General features: G+C 33.3%; 1 protein-coding gene across 10 annotated transcripts in view; it reads left to right on the forward strand.

Annotated features, from left to right (window-relative positions):
• The window catches only part of DPH6 (diphthamine biosynthesis 6), a 177631-nt gene that overhangs the window by 45864 nt on the left and 111625 nt on the right, over positions 1-20142 (forward strand). For all 10 annotated transcript variants that reach the window (XM_042813691.1, XM_042813696.1, XM_042813693.1 and 7 more), the window contains 3 exons: positions 6661-6722; positions 10954-11048; positions 16583-16670. In XM_042813691.1, the coding sequence (XP_042669625.1) occupies positions 6661-6722; positions 10954-11048; positions 16583-16670 (245 nt within the window). The remainder of the gene's footprint in view (positions 1-6660; positions 6723-10953; positions 11049-16582; positions 16671-20142) is intronic.

A 20142-nucleotide genomic window follows, 5' to 3' on the forward strand; every position in this document is an offset into this window, starting at 1 on the left:
TTCATCAGAGCTGGCATACATGTACACCCACCTTGTCCTATTTTCTATTAACTCAGTGCCAGTATTGGCAAGGTAAAGCCTGTCGGTTTATGTAGAAAACACATAATTATGCAAGTAAATGAATATTAGTTTAGTATGTTTCCTTAAATCCACCATTACAAATTAATACCATAAACTTTGCCAGTGGCAAGAGTTTTCTATCTCAGAATAGTGTGCTTTTCCAGATGGAATACCAATTGCTCTCACTTGCATGCAAGAAGAGTATTGTCAGCAAGACCTCTTCACATGCCTCCTGTAGATCTGTAAGTACATTAGCTTGTTTTCCTTTTGAGTGTGTTTTGGAGGCTCTAATGATGAGAGAAGAATACTCCACACAAACCTAAGCAATTAAAAAAAAAAAAAAAAAAAAAAAAAAAAAAGGATTGCTCTGCATATCTGTCTGCACTGCCTCTTTTTTGTTGTTGAAGATGCCTGTGTGATGCATGATATTTTTGTATTTGAAATGTATCTCCCTTCAGTGGAAGTCCCAGAAAGTTAGAATGAGGTCATTCAATAATAGTTAAAATAAAACTAGTTAGAATAATGAGTATTTGGGCACTTGAAGTTCCAGAAATATCCATTGCTTGTGTGAGACAGTGTACTATAGCACAATCATAAGATGCAGTTTTGACATCCTTCTTCTGTGGACAAGCTGTGTGGATTAAAACAATAATTAGCTAGTAGAATCTGCATGTGACAGATTCCATTTTTATTCTTGGTAACATTATGTACTGCTTCTAACTATACCAGGTTCTAAAACTTCTACTGCAGCAAAAGCTCTAATACTCAACTTGAAGTGAGAGGAGGAGGAGGAAGAGGAAGGTTATATTTAGAAGGAATTTTAAGGTTCTTCACGGTATGGTCCTCAGTAAAAACTGAGAATAGAGTTTTATCTATTTTTAATTTACTTAAATAATTTAACTATGTCTAATTCTTGCAGAGACAAGAATTGACACTAAAACTTAAGTGCCATTTATACAAAAGTTCAGTTCTGTTAGTGCAGTTGAAATTAATTTTATGTCATGAAGTTAGAGCAATTTGTCCTCAACAATTGTAGTTTTCCTTGATGTTTTAAGAGGAATGTTTGTTTTCAGTACATTTCTGCAGCACAGATTTGGTGCTGAAACAGAGCTTAAGCTCAAGCCCTTAAATGCGTATGTGTGTAGAGCCAGTGATACTTTCCTTTCCAGGTTTCTATGTGTTCTTGTCTAAATTGATTCTTCATTTCTATTCTAGCTTTTGCCCTTTTGCAGGCAGTCTATCAGTTTGCTCTTCCAGAAGTCCCTGTTGATTTATCTGGGAGCTGTGCATCTTAAACATTTTATAAATTGTCTGTGTGGGATGACTTTAATGACAGTGAAACAAATTCAAGCACTTGTTCATGCCACAGAATCAATTTTTAATTCCTTTCTTCTAAGCTTAATAGCACTACAAATGTTCAAAGCACAGAAATTTCAGAATCTTTTATCAAGGAAAGAAGAACTTTTTTTAAAAAAAATCCCAACTATGGCAGTTGAGCTCTTTTAATGAAATAGAGTAATAAAAAAAAAAACAAAAAAAACATGTTTAGAGCTGGTATCTACAACTAATTCTCCTCAAAACATTTCAGTATGCCAAAGTTTAAAAACTCTGAAAACAGATTTCTATGAGGAAAACCATACATTAGTAGAAGTACGAAACGAGTTTGTAATGTCTCTGAAGTTCATGGAGATTCCTGAAGGGAAGTTAGTTGGGGCAGTGTTTTCAGCATGCTGAACTATTTGCTATATAACATCTTGTTTTGAAAGATCAGAGAAGAAAAATGGAGTTGAAAACAATGGTTTATCCTTTCTTCTTCCACAATGTCGTCTTAAACTATGAACCTTTTAGACTTTTAAAAGTACATGTAAAAATATTCCACTAATACAAAATTTCTTGACAGAATTACTGAGATTTTTATTTCTGAAACGGTAGAGCTAAGTTGCTTTGAAACCTGAATGTAAATAGAATACAAATAACTTTGTTAAGAACTCACAAGAGATTACAGACAAAATTAATATTGCTAGTATGAAGAGTTTTATGAGCTTTTACCTCTTGAATTTTAAAATTTGATGATATCAGATTAACCTAGTTTAGAAAAAAATTGGTGAACACTAGGTATAGGATTTTATCTTCAACAATAGTTCTACAGTCTCTGTTCCAACTAGTAAAATTACAGATCGGTTCAGTGTAACTGTAAGAAATAATTTATGCACCACTATTTCTTAAAACTAATCATTACTTAATCATTATTTACTCAAAATGTGAAAATGGAACTTGATATGCTTTTAATGGCTGTGAAAAAGGCAATTGGTACCACGTAGTTCCCCTTCACTATGCTCATTTGGAAGTAACTTAACATCAACAAAATGCCTTTTAGTAACATTTTTTTATAGATCTTTTTCACTACCAAACAAAGCCCTGAATTTCTGCCCTGGTGTTTATGTTGCTGCAATTCTCTACAACATTTGTCTTGTGACTGTGCACAAGAGTTCTGCAAATGTTGATAGGTTCAAGAATTCTGTTCCTGTCAGTGGATTTGTCAGTAATTGCAGATGGAGTACACATTAATTTGAAATGATTATACAATTTGTACTATCATGAACTGATTTTATATTAAAACAAAAGTTGAGGTGAAAGCAAAACTTGTTTTACTGGGTACTGCTAAAAACAGCAAATCTTGCAAAGTGTTTATGTTGTCATGTACTGATCTATCGCAGAGAAATAAAACCCAACTTGCTTTCTTGACAAGACATTATAATTTGACTGATGTAATTCAGTTGGGGAGTTAAAATGCTTTGAAAATAATGGGGCATAACATTCTAGGGTTAACATTTATTCATAGATGATGCAATTAAATAAAGCAGGCATTAACTTCAAGGTCAGTCAGTAAAGTAATAAAAGTGAATATTTTAATTGAATTGTAATTGCTTCCCATTGATACATGCAAGTTAAGTGAAATAGATGTCAGTGCTACAAATTACAGTTCTCTTCCTAACTAATTTATTCATTTTACAACAGTCATCCAGATCCGAACCTTGTTGTTGGTTTATCCATCCATCCAGCTTTCTTCCTGGCTAGCTTTATGGAGAAGTCTGGAGGATGTGGTTAAATTGAATATACTGAGAATTTGCAATATTTTTTTCCTTTATAGTCTAAGTTGTTTTAAGCATCTCCATCAATCTACTCCTTCTTTAAAAACAAACAAACAAACAAAAAAAAACAACGTACAAAATAGAAGAATGAATTTACAAAGGCTGCTCCAAAAATATTACCTCCTATTTTATTATGATGGCCTTCAGTGCCAGAGGGAGATGTTGGTACTATGACAGTAGAGGCTGAATCTTCCCACCAATATTTTGCTGTATTTTTTTTGCCACATAAAATATGGCAACAAAGCGACAGTCTGATAAAATGACATCGATGAAGTGTGTCTGGAGCAAAGATGTGTCATTGAATTCCTACATGTGAAACATACATCACCCATTTACATTCATAAACACTTGCTGAATGTTTATGGAGATCAAACAGTGATGTGAGCACAACGAGGCAGTGAGTGGTGCCATTTCTGCAGTGGTGACTACAGCAATGGATCACTTCCGCAGATTTTAGGGGTGTGGCATGCAGGCTTTTGTTCATCTCTGGCAAAAATGCAGTTAGTGGTGGTGATTGTGTTGAAAAATAATGTTTTGTAGCTGACAATTTGCTCTATCAAGTAGTATTCTTGTGCTCTTGGTATCTGTTGTAGTTTCCATGGAAATAAATGGGAGGCATTACCTTCAGAGTGACCAATGTTTATTAACTGCTTGTTAAATATGGCTTGTAAGTATGGTAATATACTTTATTTTACTTTAGCAGTAAGTGTACACTGTGTATGTACACGGTTATTTGCAATTTGAATTTGGATTACTGATTCTGTGAGCTACTGGTTATATTGGTTCTTGATGTCTTTAGCAGATTATTTTCTCACAATGCAAACTTAGTAAAAACTAAAGGAAAATATACTTTTCAAAAGAAGGACAAGCTACCCAAAAAGTAGAATACTATTAAGAAAGAGAAAGGTTACATTGCACTTCTATAGATTTTCATGTAAGTAGGGATAATAATTATTGTAGAGTTTACAAACTGTACACAAGCAATTAATTTGCATTTTCTATGATATTTGTATAATAGTTTCTTTTTACTTGTTATGATTTATTAAATGGGAGCAAACAGTAGAGGAGTATTCTTCTGAAAATCAAAGAGAGATTAGGAGAGAAATAATATATTAGTATGTCTGGATTTAGCAACTTTCCTTTCTGACTTGTTTGTAATGAGAATTTAGTTAAAATTTAAACAAATAGTTAGTCCCTCTCCTTAATAAAACTATCTTGGAAAAGTAGTGATATTAATGGAGAATGTTAATCTGGTATTGCGCAGAGTATTATAATATGCTACTCACACCTGTTCCATTAAATTCAAGGACATGATGTTAAGCTAGTATTCATTGGAAGGCATCAACAGAGTCATTGCAATTGTTTACTGTAGGCCACATCAGCTTTCACCACAGTGTATACCATAAATGCATATGTTCTACAATTAATTAATCATGATATCTGCATGTGCTTCATGATCATTTAAGTTGAGGAGTAAATTTGCCCTGGAGAAAAGGTTCTCCAGTTAAATGATTGTAAGGACTTTAAAAACAGTGAACAAGCAAACTCATAGCTATTAAAAGAAGATGTAAGATATTTTTCAAACTGGAGACTGTATGCTGTTGATCTTGTAAATCATTTAATAATATTCATCCCAAATCTTAGGGACAAAACAATACCCAATTTGGGGTTAATCGGTGTTTATATCTGACATGTATGTACACATAGAAATAGTGTACGTTTTGAGAATAAAGGTAGTCTTTAATGAACATTTTCTTTATTTGCCATTTTGCTCCATTATCTTTTATATAGCAGATTAACAAATATAACCTGCTAGAAATATGCTCTATTGGCCTGATTGTACAGTATGGACAATGATGGGATTTTGAAATGTATTTTAAAAAAAAAAAAGAGCTTTTCAGAGCAAAGTAAGTATATTCAAATGAAGTTATCTTCATTTGATTTGATCAATCTTCAATTGATTTTCACAAGCATAAACAATCATTATCTTTTATGTAGCAATGAACGTTTTCGTTCTGTTAATAAAGAGTGGTAGATGACTCCCAAGATAAGAACAGAGGTGGAAAAACTGTCCTCCTTCCTTTTAATTATTAAACAGTTTGTAAAGTGTCTCCTCAAATAGTAAGGGAATTTTTAATGCACTTTAATAAAATATTTAAAAAATTTTATGTTTTGAAATCTCATTCATTCTATCTTGTTAATTTAGTTTCACTGAAATTTAAATATATCAAGAGCATCATTATAAAAATTAAAAGGCATATCAGCTATTTGAACTCAGCAAAGACTTTATTTAATAGTAAACCATACATTTATATAAAACTTATATTATCAGTGAGCTAAAGTGCTTTGCAAGGAACATGCTTTAGAAATTACTTCTAAATTGAGACATTCTGCTGGCAGCTCTTTGATTATACCATTATTATATAAAGTAGTACCCTAGGAAGAAATAGACGAGTTTGTGATGAGTACTAGGAAATGTGATCACTGAAAACCTTCCAGTGTACCTTCGCTTTTAGAAGTCATCATTCTGTTTTTCTTTCTTTGAATGTTAAGACCTTTTGACCACTTACTCTCAAATCTAACTAGAATATTAATTTGGTTACTCATTGATGAGTGTGTCAGCTCTTGAAATAGGGTTCCTGGGTGTTTTTTTTATCCCAGTGCTGATTACAGCCAATTATTTGTTTTATTCTTGAGAAGTGACCATGTAGCAGCCCTAAGCTGGCAAAACTCATAAAGGCAAAAAGTCAAGAAAGAAATTTAGAGAGGCAAGGTATTGGTACTATTAAATGCTAATAAAGATTACTTTTTTTTGTCTAGGAAAAGTAAATCAATACATAGACATCTTACAGAATATTTTGTGATGAGTCAGAAGGCAAAGCATTTCAGATATGCTGTAAATCTGAACTCTCTTTATATCTCCATCATTTCTAATTCTTGCCTTTTTTTGTTAGACATGTATGAGAAGTTTTGTTTTGCTTTGTTTTTTAAGGAAAAGTTTGTCTTTTCCAAAAATTTAACATATCTCTTGTAGAAACTACGATAACTTGTATTTTAATTTAACATATGTGTAGAAAGGAAACCTTATGGTTCCAACTGAACTTCTGAGGTGAGAAGGTAATTTCTGTGTAGATTATCTATTACTGTGAATTCATGTGTTTACTTTGCTGGTTATTGAAAGGGAAGGAAAACAACAGCTTATCTAGTTGGCATGCAATACAAAAATAATTGGCCTTGTTCATCATGAGCATGATGAATGAAATGAAAACATTTTGCTTGATGGGGATGAAAGAATTCTGACAAAGTAGGTTTTCTTCAGGATAGAACTTTTTTTTTAGGTACAGTGGGACAAATTCTGCGGTAGACAAGCTACGTTAAAAAAAAGAAAAAAAAAGTCATATTGTTACTTCATAAAAGATGTTATAACTTTTTTTTTTCTTTTTTTCAGGTTTAGATCCAGATAAGCATCTTGGAAAAACATTGGATCAAATGGAGCCTTATCTTTTGGAGGTATTGCTGTATTACTGAAAAAATACTCATAGGCAAAGTTGTAATTTGAGTGCGATGCTTTAGAAAGTCAGAAAAATTAACAGCAAGTAATGGATGTGACAAGATCAAATGTGATATAAAATTTCTCTGTAACTGTCAACATCTGAACATTTTATATCATATTTTATGTAGTCAGAATGCATACAGAAGTGCCTTTCAAAATTGAGTAAGAGCATATACTTGAGCATATACTAAATTCTGTCCATGGGGGTATGTAGTCATCACAGCGTGTAAATGCTTATAAATGGAGCTAGTATATTTACTTAAAGAAAAGGTGTATAACTAAGAATAAGAAGACCAGATTTTGTACATCATCTTTGAGTTTGAAGTAGAAGAATCAAGTATTGAGCTATGTACAATCTGTGAATAATTATCCTGGAAGTGTGGTTTTGTATGTTGTCTGTGACAAAATAAGCTTACTCTTTTGTTGTCCTCAAGCAAATTAACAACCTTGTCCAGGTTTAAACTGAGACAGAGTTGATTATATTCAGTGTCTGGTATGAGGCCATGTTGTTTTGACTTCAGGAGAAAGACAAGTTTGATAACACAGTGATCTTTTAGTAATTGCTGAGCAGGTGCTGTAAAGAGCCAAAGACTCAGAGGGTTACAGAATTTTCCAAGTTGGAAGGGCCCGTGAGGATCATCAAGTCTAACTCCTGGCTCCACACAGGACCACCCAAAATCCAGACCCTATTTCTGAGAGTGTTGTCCAAATGCTTCTTTAACTCTGGCAGCTTGGTGTCTAACCCACTGCCTAGGATGCCATTTTCAGTGCCTGAGCACCCTCTGGTGAAGTACCTTTTCCTAATACCCAATCTGAACCTCATCTGCCTTGCCAGCAAGGGGAGTAGAAGGAGCTGGGAGAGGACAGAACTAGGACATGTGACTCAAACTGGCCAAAGGAATGTGCCATACCATGTGGCATCATAATGAATAATAAAGGTGTGGGGAGTTGAGGGGGCAGCAGCTGCTGAGGTGTACTGGCTGGCCAGCAGTCAACAAATGATGAGAAACTGCATGGTGCATCAATTGTTTTCGGGAGGAAAAAAAAAAATTAGTCATTACTATTTTTCCTTCTCTTTTTAGTATGTAGTTTTGCTCACTGCCAACTCCCAGTGGAATGAGGGAGGGCTTTGGGAAGAAAAGCATAGAGCTCATGGGCTGAGTATTTGTAACTGTTTATTGGATCATTGTCAGGGAGACTGCAGAACTGATCCCTGTGCAGTTTCCTCTGCGTTGCATGCTATGAAAGTCAAAGTACAAGTAAATTGCCTTTTCTGGAAGGTTTGTTGGATTTAAGGAGTGATAAAAACAAATCAGTAACTATAAACTGCAGAGGTTTCTGATTTGAAAAATTACTATGCAACCCAATGAAGTGTTCAACATCAGAAATCCTGGTAGACAGAATGTGAGAGCGAGGTGCTTACAATTTACAGGAAGGAGGAGAAACAAATTTTATTGTTCTGATCAGTGTCAATGTTAATTAAAAGAGAAAAAGAGCTCTGATTTCATTCATGGAATTATTTAACTTCGGGGAGAAATAAATTGCTGCCTAAATTTTCAGTCTTCTGATTGTATTGAGTGGGGGAAAAAAAGTGAAGTATTAGGTGGGAAGAACTTTAAATTAGATTTGCAATATTTTTCTCATTCCATGCTGGAGGTTGAGTTTGTAAGTACAATAATGATCTGCTATCTATGTTTTTATCATGAGTATTGGTTCAGGACAATAGCAAGAAAAGTTCCTGAATTTTTTTCTAAATTATAAGACCTTAGTTACTGAGGAATGGTCGCTACATAATTACTAAATTTTTTATTTTTTTTTGTATGACTATTTCTTGCATACCAGGAGCCCTAGCTTTTTACACTGAAGTATTTTTGGCAACCTGCCAAATCTCTGAGGCTGTTTGCCCTCTCCTTGGAATTTATTAATAGAATGCTAAATGTATATCATGGTAATATTTGTCTGTACTTCTGTCCCTATTAATAGAAATAATTTTTTAGTCATTTGTGTGCTTGCCTTATAACTTGATGAGTAATTCTGAATGTAAAGAGCATTTCTATAGTTACGTAGAATTTCTGAATTGGGAAAAAAGTCTACACTTGGACAGGAAGCACTGGAATTCATATATTCTATCTTATATCGCTCAACTTCAGTCACAAAAGTCAGCTTTTCTCTTTGTCTGTTGTACCCAAAGTTAGAAGGGGCCATTCTTTGGTAAAGTTTGGATTCTTCTTCTATACACCCTTTGTCTGACTGTGTATTTGAGTTAAGATGAATAGCCTGGAAGTTGATTTCTTCATTATATTTCTTACAGATTTTGAATTGGACTTGTATATTTAGTTGTGTAATTTTTAATTTTCTGGCTCATTTGAGACCCGTCTTAGCAATCACAAAATTCATATTAGAATCTATGTTGTTAGTTATGAATATAACTTACAGCTTGCAAAACAAAATATATTAGTCTTGAAAAAATGTTAATTTTCTAAATGATCAGAAGACAAGTTTCTGTTGTCATTGATAACATCTTTAAAATACCACTCACTTGTGAAATACATTGAATATCTGTTCTGTAAGAGCTGTCAAATGTCCTCAATTCCTGTTGACATTAGTGGGAACTGCAAAAATCTTTAGTGCCCAGTGTAATTGCTGACAAGCATGATCTTAAAGCCAGTAACACTGAAAAAGTGGATTTTCCATCACAAATACAATAAACTGTCTTTCACTTTTTGAGTATTTGGTATTGCCTCAAATTATTACAGGTACTAATATTCACAAGCAGAACTACCGATTTTAAAAGTGATGACTTTTCATAATGGAAAAAGTTACTGTTAGAAAGATCTTCTCCAGGTTTCTCTTTTTCATTTTATGTTATGATTTTGTTTAGAGGGCTTCATTTATTTGTTTATTTTATGGAAGCTCCAAGAAGAAGAATAAAAGGTTTTGACTAAGTGTTTTGTAGATTGTCCATTCTTATTGCATCAATTATTCTTGATGTATTTGTCCTGTAGAAATCTTTTTGCTATTGTTGACAGAATACATTCTTTCTTGTGTCAGAGGTGTAATTTATAAAGAGCATTTGATTAAAGGTTTTCTTCTGTTCATTTTCTTTTTAAGACAATATTTAAGGGAAAATGAAAAATGTCTCCAATAGTAATACATTAAAAAAAGATGTAACATTTCTTACAAAGGAGACTTAGATTTTCCACTGCAAGAACCCTTAAACCACAAGGTCACGTAGAGTATTATCAAGGTATTGTTTTCTCAGATTGTTATCCTTTTCTTCAATAATATAAAAAAATTGAAGAGGACTTAGGCCTTTTGTTTAACTAACTGAATTTAAATAAATGTATTATAACCAGGATCGGAATTTTTCCTGCAGGGAAATGGGGGTGGGGTGTCTGTGCTTATAGCATGATGCAGTTGCTTGATTACTACCTACTGACACAGTAAATGTAGAATTAGAATGAACTGTTCAGCAATTGCATTCTTCTTACGCAGACAAATGAACTTTGGTTCATGTTCTACAGACACTGATGTAAATCATGTCTCTTATTTGAAATTTACTGAATTATGCAATTATCTGTTTTAATGTGATTCCCAGAGCTTCAGGAATATTTATAAATATATCAGCTTAGAGACCATACTTAGTATGATAAGGAATGGAAGCAACAAATTCAGTTTTTGCTTTTCCTTTTTGCTTTTGACTTGGAAAGTTCAATTCATGAGAATTTTTGAGAACAAGATAGTTATTTACAAGAGTATGGAAGCGGTTGTTAACTGTTGCCAGAAATTTTATTTGTTGTACACTGCTATGTAAAGTGCTACATCTTGTATTGATTTACAGCACAAGCTTCTCGCAGAAGTGAACTATCTCTGCCAAAGGGAGAGAACCAGATTTATGTGCCTGAACAAACTTTCTAGTCTCTTGTGGAAGAATAATCAGGATTTGATTTGTTTATCTGAATACTGCAGTACCAATTCTACTTAAAATATATTACAAATTATATTTATTGGTATTTCATAGATCATTGTGATACAAAGAAATCAAGAATCTTTTGTGTGATATTTGAGGGTCTTTTTTATTATTTTAATGAGTGGCCTTTTAGAAGGTAAAAACTGAATTTATCAGCAAAATCTATTTTTAGTGCTCTACTGTAATACCTGTATGTTTAAATTTTTCTTTTGCGTCAGGTTTCTGAGAAATATGGTGTCCACATTTGCGGAGAAGGTGGAGAATATGAAACATTCACTCTGGACTGCCCTCTATTTAAGAAGAAAATAGTTGTGTAAGGAATAGTTTCTTCCATTTCCTTATATTAAAGCAATGAGAGCATTTTCACATTTAGCTTGAGGCAGCTTTTGTTGGCAGAGTGAAAAACACATCCTCTAAGTTCACAAATACTCACTTTGTTTAACACTGGCCAAGTCCTCTGAAAACCTAAATCAATACCTGACAAGACGAGGCCTTCATAGAAAGCTATAAACTTCTTAGACATTTGCACTTTCGTTTACTTGCTGATTATGGCCTGCAGTAAAACTGGTACCTGCACACTGACACTTTTATCCTTTCATGAAGTGTGAATTGCCTGTAATATTTATCTTTCATTACAGCTACATTTGATAAACTGCCACATCAGTAGCCTGTAGGTTCCATTAACTCCGTGTGTGTGTGCGCAAGTGAGTGTGTGTAAGTTTAGCAGCTTGGAATGATAACGAAAACATTTTTCTTCCATTATTAGAGGATATTTTAAATATAAACATAGGATGAATCCATCTAGTATTTACTGAGTAGCTTATTTTTTGAAATAAATTGCTGAAATCTGTGTAGTGGGATATGAATAATGTTTGACTCTTGTTGTAAGTTTCTTTTTAGTCTGTTAAATAGCTAAGTTTGCTTGCTTTGAGTGAGATGTTTCGACTGATGTTCCTTTTCTTAGCCAAGTAAACAGATTAGTAATCACGTACTGATGATGGTCGTCTTATGGAAGGTCATGATTATTGTTCATATATGGTAAAGCTTCCACAGTGAAGATCTATTTGTTTCATTTTTCCATACCACTGGTATCTGTATAGAGCAGAGAACCAGCAACTGTTCGACTTTCATTACAGAGACAGGAAGAGCAATAGATAAAATGTGGAAAGGTTTAGAAGCTGCTATAGTGGAAGAATGCTGAGGTGAAATATTGGTTGACTGCATGATATGTCCTATGTAGTCAACTAAAAAACTAGATAATTTGAGTCTGGAGATATTCATTTTTACATTTAATGTCTCATACGATTTCTACTGAAGTGATAAAGTCTTATCAATTCCAGTGGGTATCAGAGACAGAATTCTGAGAAACTGTCATTTTGTTTGAGAAATAATACCCATTACCAGCTGTGGCCTGTTTAGTATTTGTATTGCAACACTTGCAACAAAATGTATACTTTAGAAGAAGGTAGCTAGGTTGTAACTGATAAATGAAATACACTTGTTTAAGTTTTTGGCTTACATTTGTTTAGTTTATTGTTTACATTATTAACTATATTTTGTTTCCGATTAAACCTGGTTATTCCGTTAGAATTGGATATACAATTCCCCAGTATTCCTTTGGAAAGATCCTTAGAAAAGGTGTCCTTTTGCACACCTGAAATAGATTAAACAGTTACTCAAGCTAGTTCTAAATGTACATTTCTATAGTCAAAACTGAATAGGTACACTGACATTTTGTTTCTCAGGCTTAATTAGGACTGCTTAGCTCTCTCCTACTTTGTCATAAAAGCATACCTTTTAAGGGCCATTCATGTAAAAATCTATTATGAGCTTTTACAATAATATTTGTAGTTTCTTTTTCATTAAACATTGCTGATAATCATTTGTTATTTATGAGTTGTTTTTACAACTTTACTTAGTTTTTATTTTTGTTTCTCATATTCACTGGGTGAATCAAAACAGACTATGTAATCATGTTGTTAGGCTGGTAGTTTCCAGATGTTTAAATAGCCATGGTTGTGATATACATCCTGATATTATTTTTAAGCTTAAATGGCATTGTAAGAATTACAAGCTAGAGGTTAAATAAAACCTGTACAAATTTTTTCAAGGTTCCTAAATTCTTTGGAAACATTTTGCTAGTGTAAGTCTCTGTGGAAGACATTGGAGATTATTCTTTCCTATATAACAGTTACAGTGTATTAACTTTGGCTGGCTGGCAAATGCTCACCAAGCTACCCTCTCACTTTGCAGGGGAAAAAAATAAGGTGCAAAAGCTTATGCGTCAAAATAAGGGCGGAAGGATGGCTTAGTTGAGACCATCATGGGCAAAACAGTCTTGATTTGGGAAAGGGTAATGAACTGCACCAGTGAGCTGCTCAATTAAAATTAATAGGTTGCAGCTCCAGCCAGGAACCCGCTCCTGCTTTGGCTCTCCACAAGCTATGGCCTTTCTCAGCATCCAACTGCTCCTGCACAGACTCATCACTACGGTCTGCACGTGGAGATTTGCTCTGTCTGCTATCTCTGGAGCTGCAGGGGAGCAACCTGCTCCACTGTGGGTTTACAGGATACTTCTGTTCTGCATCTGGAGCACTTTCTGACCTCCTTCTGTGCTGATCTTGGTGGCTGCAGGGCTGTTTTTCTCACATGTCTTTTCTCACTCCTCTCTCACAGCTGCTGTTCAACATTTTTTATCCTTTCTGAAATGAGTTATTCAGAGGATCTACTTGAGTAGCTAATGGGCTCAGCTTTGGCCAGTAATAGCGTCCCTTTTGGAGCCAGCTGGAACTGGGGACAGTTCAGTTCTCACAAAAGGCATCCCTGCATCTTCCCACATCAAAACCTTATCCAATATGCCCATAATTTACAATGTTACTTTTGGGTAGCATTTTCACTGATTACTGCTTTTGTCACACGAAACTTGTGACTGTGTTTTCACGTTGTCATCTTTGAAAAAGGAAATCTGCTCTATCAGGAAGAAAATAACCTTTATATGTCAGTTATGGAGAAGTGGGAGTTGTTTTAATGTAAGAATATGTGGTTAATTTTGCTTTTGAATATTAAATTCAGTATTGCAAAACCATTCAATTTTCATTTAAAGACATGCCTTGCAAACCAAGCATGCCAAATTGACTGAAATATTTGAAAATAAACAATATTTAGTGGAGAAACAAAGATCTTACAATAGAAATACTCAACCAGGAGTCAGATGGGTTTTACCTGGTTTTACCAGAATGTCTGTTGTCATCTTTCTTATGCTCAATATTTAAGAGATACCAAGCATTTCCTGTCTGGCATTACACTCAAATTTGTGCAATTGATTGAAATCATATAGTTCTTGTCTATGTGAGGGCTATCTATTGTCTAATGTTATGATAAAGGCCCATTAGTATGTATGGAATGCAGAATGCTTCAATTTGTTTTCTTTCTAAGTTAAATTGATATGTTGAAAATGTTTTGGAAGTATAATTCTACAGATTGCTTTGTCATTAGCCCTGTGATTAGGTTTAGAATCAAAACTAAATATGTAAACTTGAGGAAAAAAAATGACAAAGAAGACTTGCCCTAATGTGTATTTGTTTTGTGAAAATATTATTCTGTTTTAAAGTAATTTCCCAGGTATTCAAGGTGATTTGAGGGATCAGACAATTAGGACAGTTTTTCAAACTATTATTTTTGTTGTTTTCTAAAGTCTTCTGAAAATGTTCCTTAACAAAATTCCTCTTCTTCTGTCACAATGTAGTTATATTCCTAAGGAAAACTATGACTTTCAGTATGAGATGGACTTCTCTTACAATTTTCAGAACCTCTCAAGTGACTGTTTTTTTATGTTAAGCTCTCTGCTATTGATGTTGTTTAATTATTTACATCTTTTACTATCTCCTAAGCTATACATAATGTCCAAGTTAAGGGCTTCCTGTGTTTTGAATTGATGACTTCTTATTGATAACAAAACTCTTACAGTTTCCACATGTTTGTTACGTTTAGTACTGAACAATACAGTACATTTTATCAGTTAAAACAAATATGTATGTTCTGAGAGGCTGACAGAAAATGATTTAATTGGAGAAGAATATTTTATATATGTTGTAATACTACTTTCAGAACCACGTAATCTACCTATTTTGAGCCATCAACTGAGAAATATTTAGCACTTTAAACCAAATACCTACTGTGGTGCCATGCATGTGTTAACTGTCTGTTTCAGGAATGCATTTCGTTCTCAGTAGAAATGTTACTGTTTATATTACTTCTTGAGCAACAAATCTAAAAAGTTCCACAGTTGTAGAATTGCTAGCACAAGCATCATTGGTTAGCATGCATGCTGTACTGTTGAGTTGGTACATGTGGGGATATGGCTTCTTTTACTTTGTAATATTTTTTAGAAGTATACTTCTTAGTATTTTTTAAGTATTTTTTATAAGTTACTAGGCATTTAAATTGTACAAAATTGTACACTGAACAACCCTAAAATATTATTTTTTAACTTTGAACATAAGCTTTTCTGAAATTTCAAGTAACTACTGCATCACTCAATGGTACTGGACTTCCCCATTGCTGTTGTTCCCTTCAACAGCAAGCAGTGGTTATTGAGATATTATCTTCAGACACTGGAGATACACAGATACCAGATATCATTGCTATATCAAAGTATGTTTTTATGATCAACGTGCTCCTATACTAAAAATTTCCAAAGTGAGATTCTATCCACTTACAAAATTCCTATTTGAATTAGTAGGCACTGTGACCATTTGAAAAGAATTACTTTAATCTTAAGGGACTATCTTTAAGAAGTCCTAAAAGAATGTGATATTTCAATCTTAAAAGTCTTGGTAGTAACTCTCAAGAATGAAGCTATAGACTTGATCATCAAGAAATTAAAACTTATTAAAAGTGAAGTAGAATTTTTTTATGCTAAAGGTGCATTGTACAATATAGTGATGGTGATTGCATTAAGGAGTTTTGATTTTAAATCCTAAGCCACATTTTAAAAAGCAGGTATTTCTGTTAATTTTACACTTTCATTAAATCAGTGGAATATGGGCAACTTCAGCTGTTTCCAGTATGCATGTAGCATTACCAGAAATCTTGTTTGGAATCCCCAGGCCGAACTCATTGAATTCTGTGAAGTTTTAACAGCACTGTGACTTCAAGAAAATTATCTGTATGTCTTCAGCATTTCTTATAGGAATTTTCAGGTTTTCTTGTAAGGCATCTGAGATTCTCACTTTCTGATGTTTATTTCCTAGAGTTACCTTTTGCTTAAGTAGTAAAGCCATGCAGATGGCTAGAACAGATAAAGCCTCTTTTGAATCAAAACATGACAGATTGTGTCTGTAAAAATAAAAGCTACAATTAACTAATTTGAATCAGCACACAGTAAGTTTATCATTGCTACCAACACATTTGGCATTAAAAAGTTGTGTCTAGTAGTCTTCAGTATAAGATGCAAGATGGTCAAATCAGTCAATTTCTCAGCATGAAATATTGCATGGTGTTAATACTTCAAGAACTAGTCCCTGGAGCGTAATGATGAAAAATAGACTTTCAAAAACCTCACATTGATAAAATGAAAAGATTGCATTACTTATTAGTCTCTGGAATGCAAAATATAATGTCAGTTATGATTGCATAGGCTATATCTAGCTAAATATCTTTATTCTGATCTGGAATTATAAATTATTCCTTTTGAAAATTAGTGAAGATAGCATGATGTTCAACAGAAGATTTTATATGGCAAAAATTTTCTTCATTGTTAAAAAAAAAAAAAAAAAAAAAAAAAAAAATATAAAACTGGTTTTATTGTAAATTAATATATATGATTCTGATAACTTTGCGTTTCAGAGATTCTGCAAAAGTGGTTATGCATTCAGCTGATGCATTTGCACCTGTGGCCTACCTTCATTTTCTGGAAATGCACTTGGAGGATAAGGCAAGTAAATTCCAAATGTCATCTCCCTTTAGAGCTATATGCATGGTTTTTTGTGTTGCATTGTCATAGTTTGAAGGTAAGTTACATCTTCTTATTTGTGTTCTTTGAAATAAAGATGTGTATATTTAGTTGAATTTCAGAACATCATATATGAAAAACTCAATATAAATGCTTTCTTATTGAATGAATGAATGAATGAATGAATGAAGGTAATATATCTGTGTAGCATTTTTTTCATTTTGAAACCTTAAGATATTCAAACAGCATGGTGCAGTCAAGTAGATACGTAACCCGCATCATACAGCCAGCCACAGAGTAGAATGCCTCTGTACTAGGAACTGTAAGAACAGTGTTGATTTGCTTGGATCTCTTCATGCTGTTTCTGTTGTGGAGCGGATGATGCTAAAACCTGAGCCCCTAGTGCTCAGGTATTAAACATGCTGCTTGTTTAATCTTTTCTGTATGGAAGTTACATCTAATGATTGACTTTAAAACGTTGTGGAGAAGATATCCTGATCAATGAGCTTGAAAGAATTGCTAGTAATTAACAGGGATTCCTTCAATAGTTCCTGATTCAATGGAATATGGAAAACAAGAATAGGAACTCCTGTGATTTGGATGTTGCAAAATTATACGTGAGCTAAGAAAATCAGATGAGAAAGTACTTTTTCTAGTTTTTGTTATATATACCTATTCATATCTATATACACTTTTCTATTTTTCTCTTCATTATTTTGCAGGTAAAATATGTTTTTCTTACTCCTTAACATTTTTAAGTGCTTCAACTTTGTTGAAGATGATCTTCCTGCCACTACTGCAGTCATCTTTTTTTAGTTCTTCCCATTTCTTTCTATGCTTTGCCAATCACTGAACTTCTTCTGGTTGAAAGGATTGTTATTGAATGTTATTACAATTATTACAGTTTCATTTACATCTCATCTCTCTTAAGGGATGTTTCTTTTCTTTTTCTTTTTTCTTTTTCCTATGCACGATACCTTTTCTAATCTTATCATTCCATGCAGATAAAATCTGTACTTTTATTCTTGTATGGTAACCTCACTGTTCCCATAAAAAGTAAATTGAATTTTATCCTTCTTGTTTCTAATTTGAGACTTCTTTCAGATATAAAATGGTAACTATATGTGAGGAGAATCTGAATGTCTGCTAACTACATGAAATAAACCCAAATAGGCTGAATAATTGAAAATCTGGACACACGTGGTGGGGTCTACATTATGACATTAATATTTCTTTGGGGGTCCTGACTTTTCTTGCTTATCGCACACTTAATGCTGAAGTGCATCATATATCACTAAAAAGTGGCAGGCTAGGGAAAATGAAGAACACAAAGGTTTACATAAATCAGGAAAAAGTTATATTAAAATGCATAATATTTTATATTGGAATCAAGATTTTTTCTTTTATTTGAATGGAAGCTCTTTTCCCCTTCTTACTGTTGATTTATGTTTTAGATTTGGTTAAAGCCTCACAGTTTCAGGAACCATTGTAATAAATCTTATTTCACATTCCTTGTAGACAAAGCTGTCACACTTCTAGAGAAGGAAGGTTTATTCTGGATTTTGGTATATGAACTAATGTCTTGTAGAATTAAAAGAAAAATAGTCTTTTTGTGCCATGTCTGTGTCATGAGGAAGAGCATTAGAATCTTTTGGCTATAGATTAATTTTGTGTCATGTTAAAATAAGCTAGGTTTTCAAGAAGATATGAATATGAAGAGCCAGTCAGTCCTTCAGAGCACAACATGTTACTAGGCACAGTTCAACTGTGTAATGACAGAGGCCTTTAAGATTAATATGCCTGTAGCACTGTACTTTTTCTCACTCCTTCATGCTTTACAAGCCCTACAAAACATGTTAAGTATCAGTTAGTAGTTCAGCGGTTGAAAGCCAGTCCTGCAATAACAAATCATTGCAGAGGAGAAAAAAAAAAAAACGGTTTTAGTTACAGACTTTCAAAAGATTAGTGAAATTTGAGCAAAAATTCTCAACAATGAGAATAAACAGTGTATAACTTACTTATGTAATCTCATTGTTTACAGTTGGAACAGTTGGAAACTGTTAATAGACTGCACAGTGATGTGTAATTCTAGTAAGCATCATGACATCCATTTTGTTATCATTTCAGCTGAGCTGTGTATTTTTAATTTTTATTTTGTATTCAATTTATCTTAGTTATATGCCACAGGTGTTAATTTTACATTCTTTGAATTTACCTTATTATTGTTATGCACTTATTATGCTAGTGTACCTTAGCCTCTGCTGTCTTTCCTTCTCTAGAATGTATTTTCTTCAGATAAATCCCTTCTTGTTTAACTACAGAGCTTGGAACTACAGAGCTTGGGTAGAAATTTGTTTTAGATTGTTTCTGTCAGCAAAATGAGCCCCCGTGCCTGGGGGAAAATAACATCTTGCTTACTGTTCTGATTTAATATGCTACTGTGAAACCTCAAGATGCATTCTTGTATAATATTTGAAACTTTTTTCTTTTTACCTCCTTTTTTTCTTTCATTAACAGTGACAACAAAACAGATAAAGAGATAATTAGATTTTATTACTAGAACATTGTTAGAAGTATGGCAAAAAAAAACAGCTTAAGAAAACTTTTTTTCAAAGGTATTCTACAAAGACATTAGGAATAAATAATGCCAGTAAAACACTCATGCTTAAAATTCATGATTGCTTCATTTACTTCATTGTGGGGAAAAAAAAGTCACTATTGTGATGTACATAAAGCAGATACCTAGCTTCATTCCTATTTTACTTTTCCAGTAACTGTGACTTTGCATATTTAAATTGTAAGATGTTCTTTGCTGAGGGGAAGCAATTTCTCTAGCATTTTCTAGTACCTCTAAATCAAATGTATCAGATTTTTTTATGCAATAGAAATATAATTGTAATATTTTTCAATTAGGGCAAAATATAACTGTTTAAAATTGCAAGTTTTTTTAATTGACAGCAAACTGAATTTTGAAAACCTTTTTATTTGCCCCATTTCGTACTGTTCTGTTACTATGTTGAACTATTTTGATTTTGAATGATCAGAAACAGAAATGAAGGCTTCTTATGTGATAGTTCTTTCTGAGCATATTTCTGGTAATTGTGGTGAATATATTAACTACCAGTCATGCTTTAAGATTTGCTCTTTGTCACATTTAATAATGAGTGCTCTGTTCCCTGAGTCCCAGTGTGTAGGAATACGTATACATAAAACAATACTAGCTGTCAAACTGCAGTCCCTTAGGTTAGAGTTAGTCCAGGATTAGAAAGAATCACATAGCTTTCTACCTACACTTAGCAGAAGAAATGGAATCTGATTACCTGCAACAGATAAAGGTGACATGTTTGATGCTGTACTTCCTTGATGCGTAGTATTGCATTGTATTTACCTACCATGAAATGATATTCATTTTTCTGTATCTGGGTGGAACATGTTGCTGAAATGCAAGCAGTTG

This window comes from Centrocercus urophasianus, unplaced genomic scaffold (genome assembly GCF_019232065.1).
Source record: "Centrocercus urophasianus isolate 14NV4802_14NV808 unplaced genomic scaffold, USGS_Curo_1.0 seq_14, whole genome shotgun sequence".
NCBI classification, from domain to species: Eukaryota; Metazoa; Chordata; class Aves; order Galliformes; family Phasianidae; genus Centrocercus; species Centrocercus urophasianus.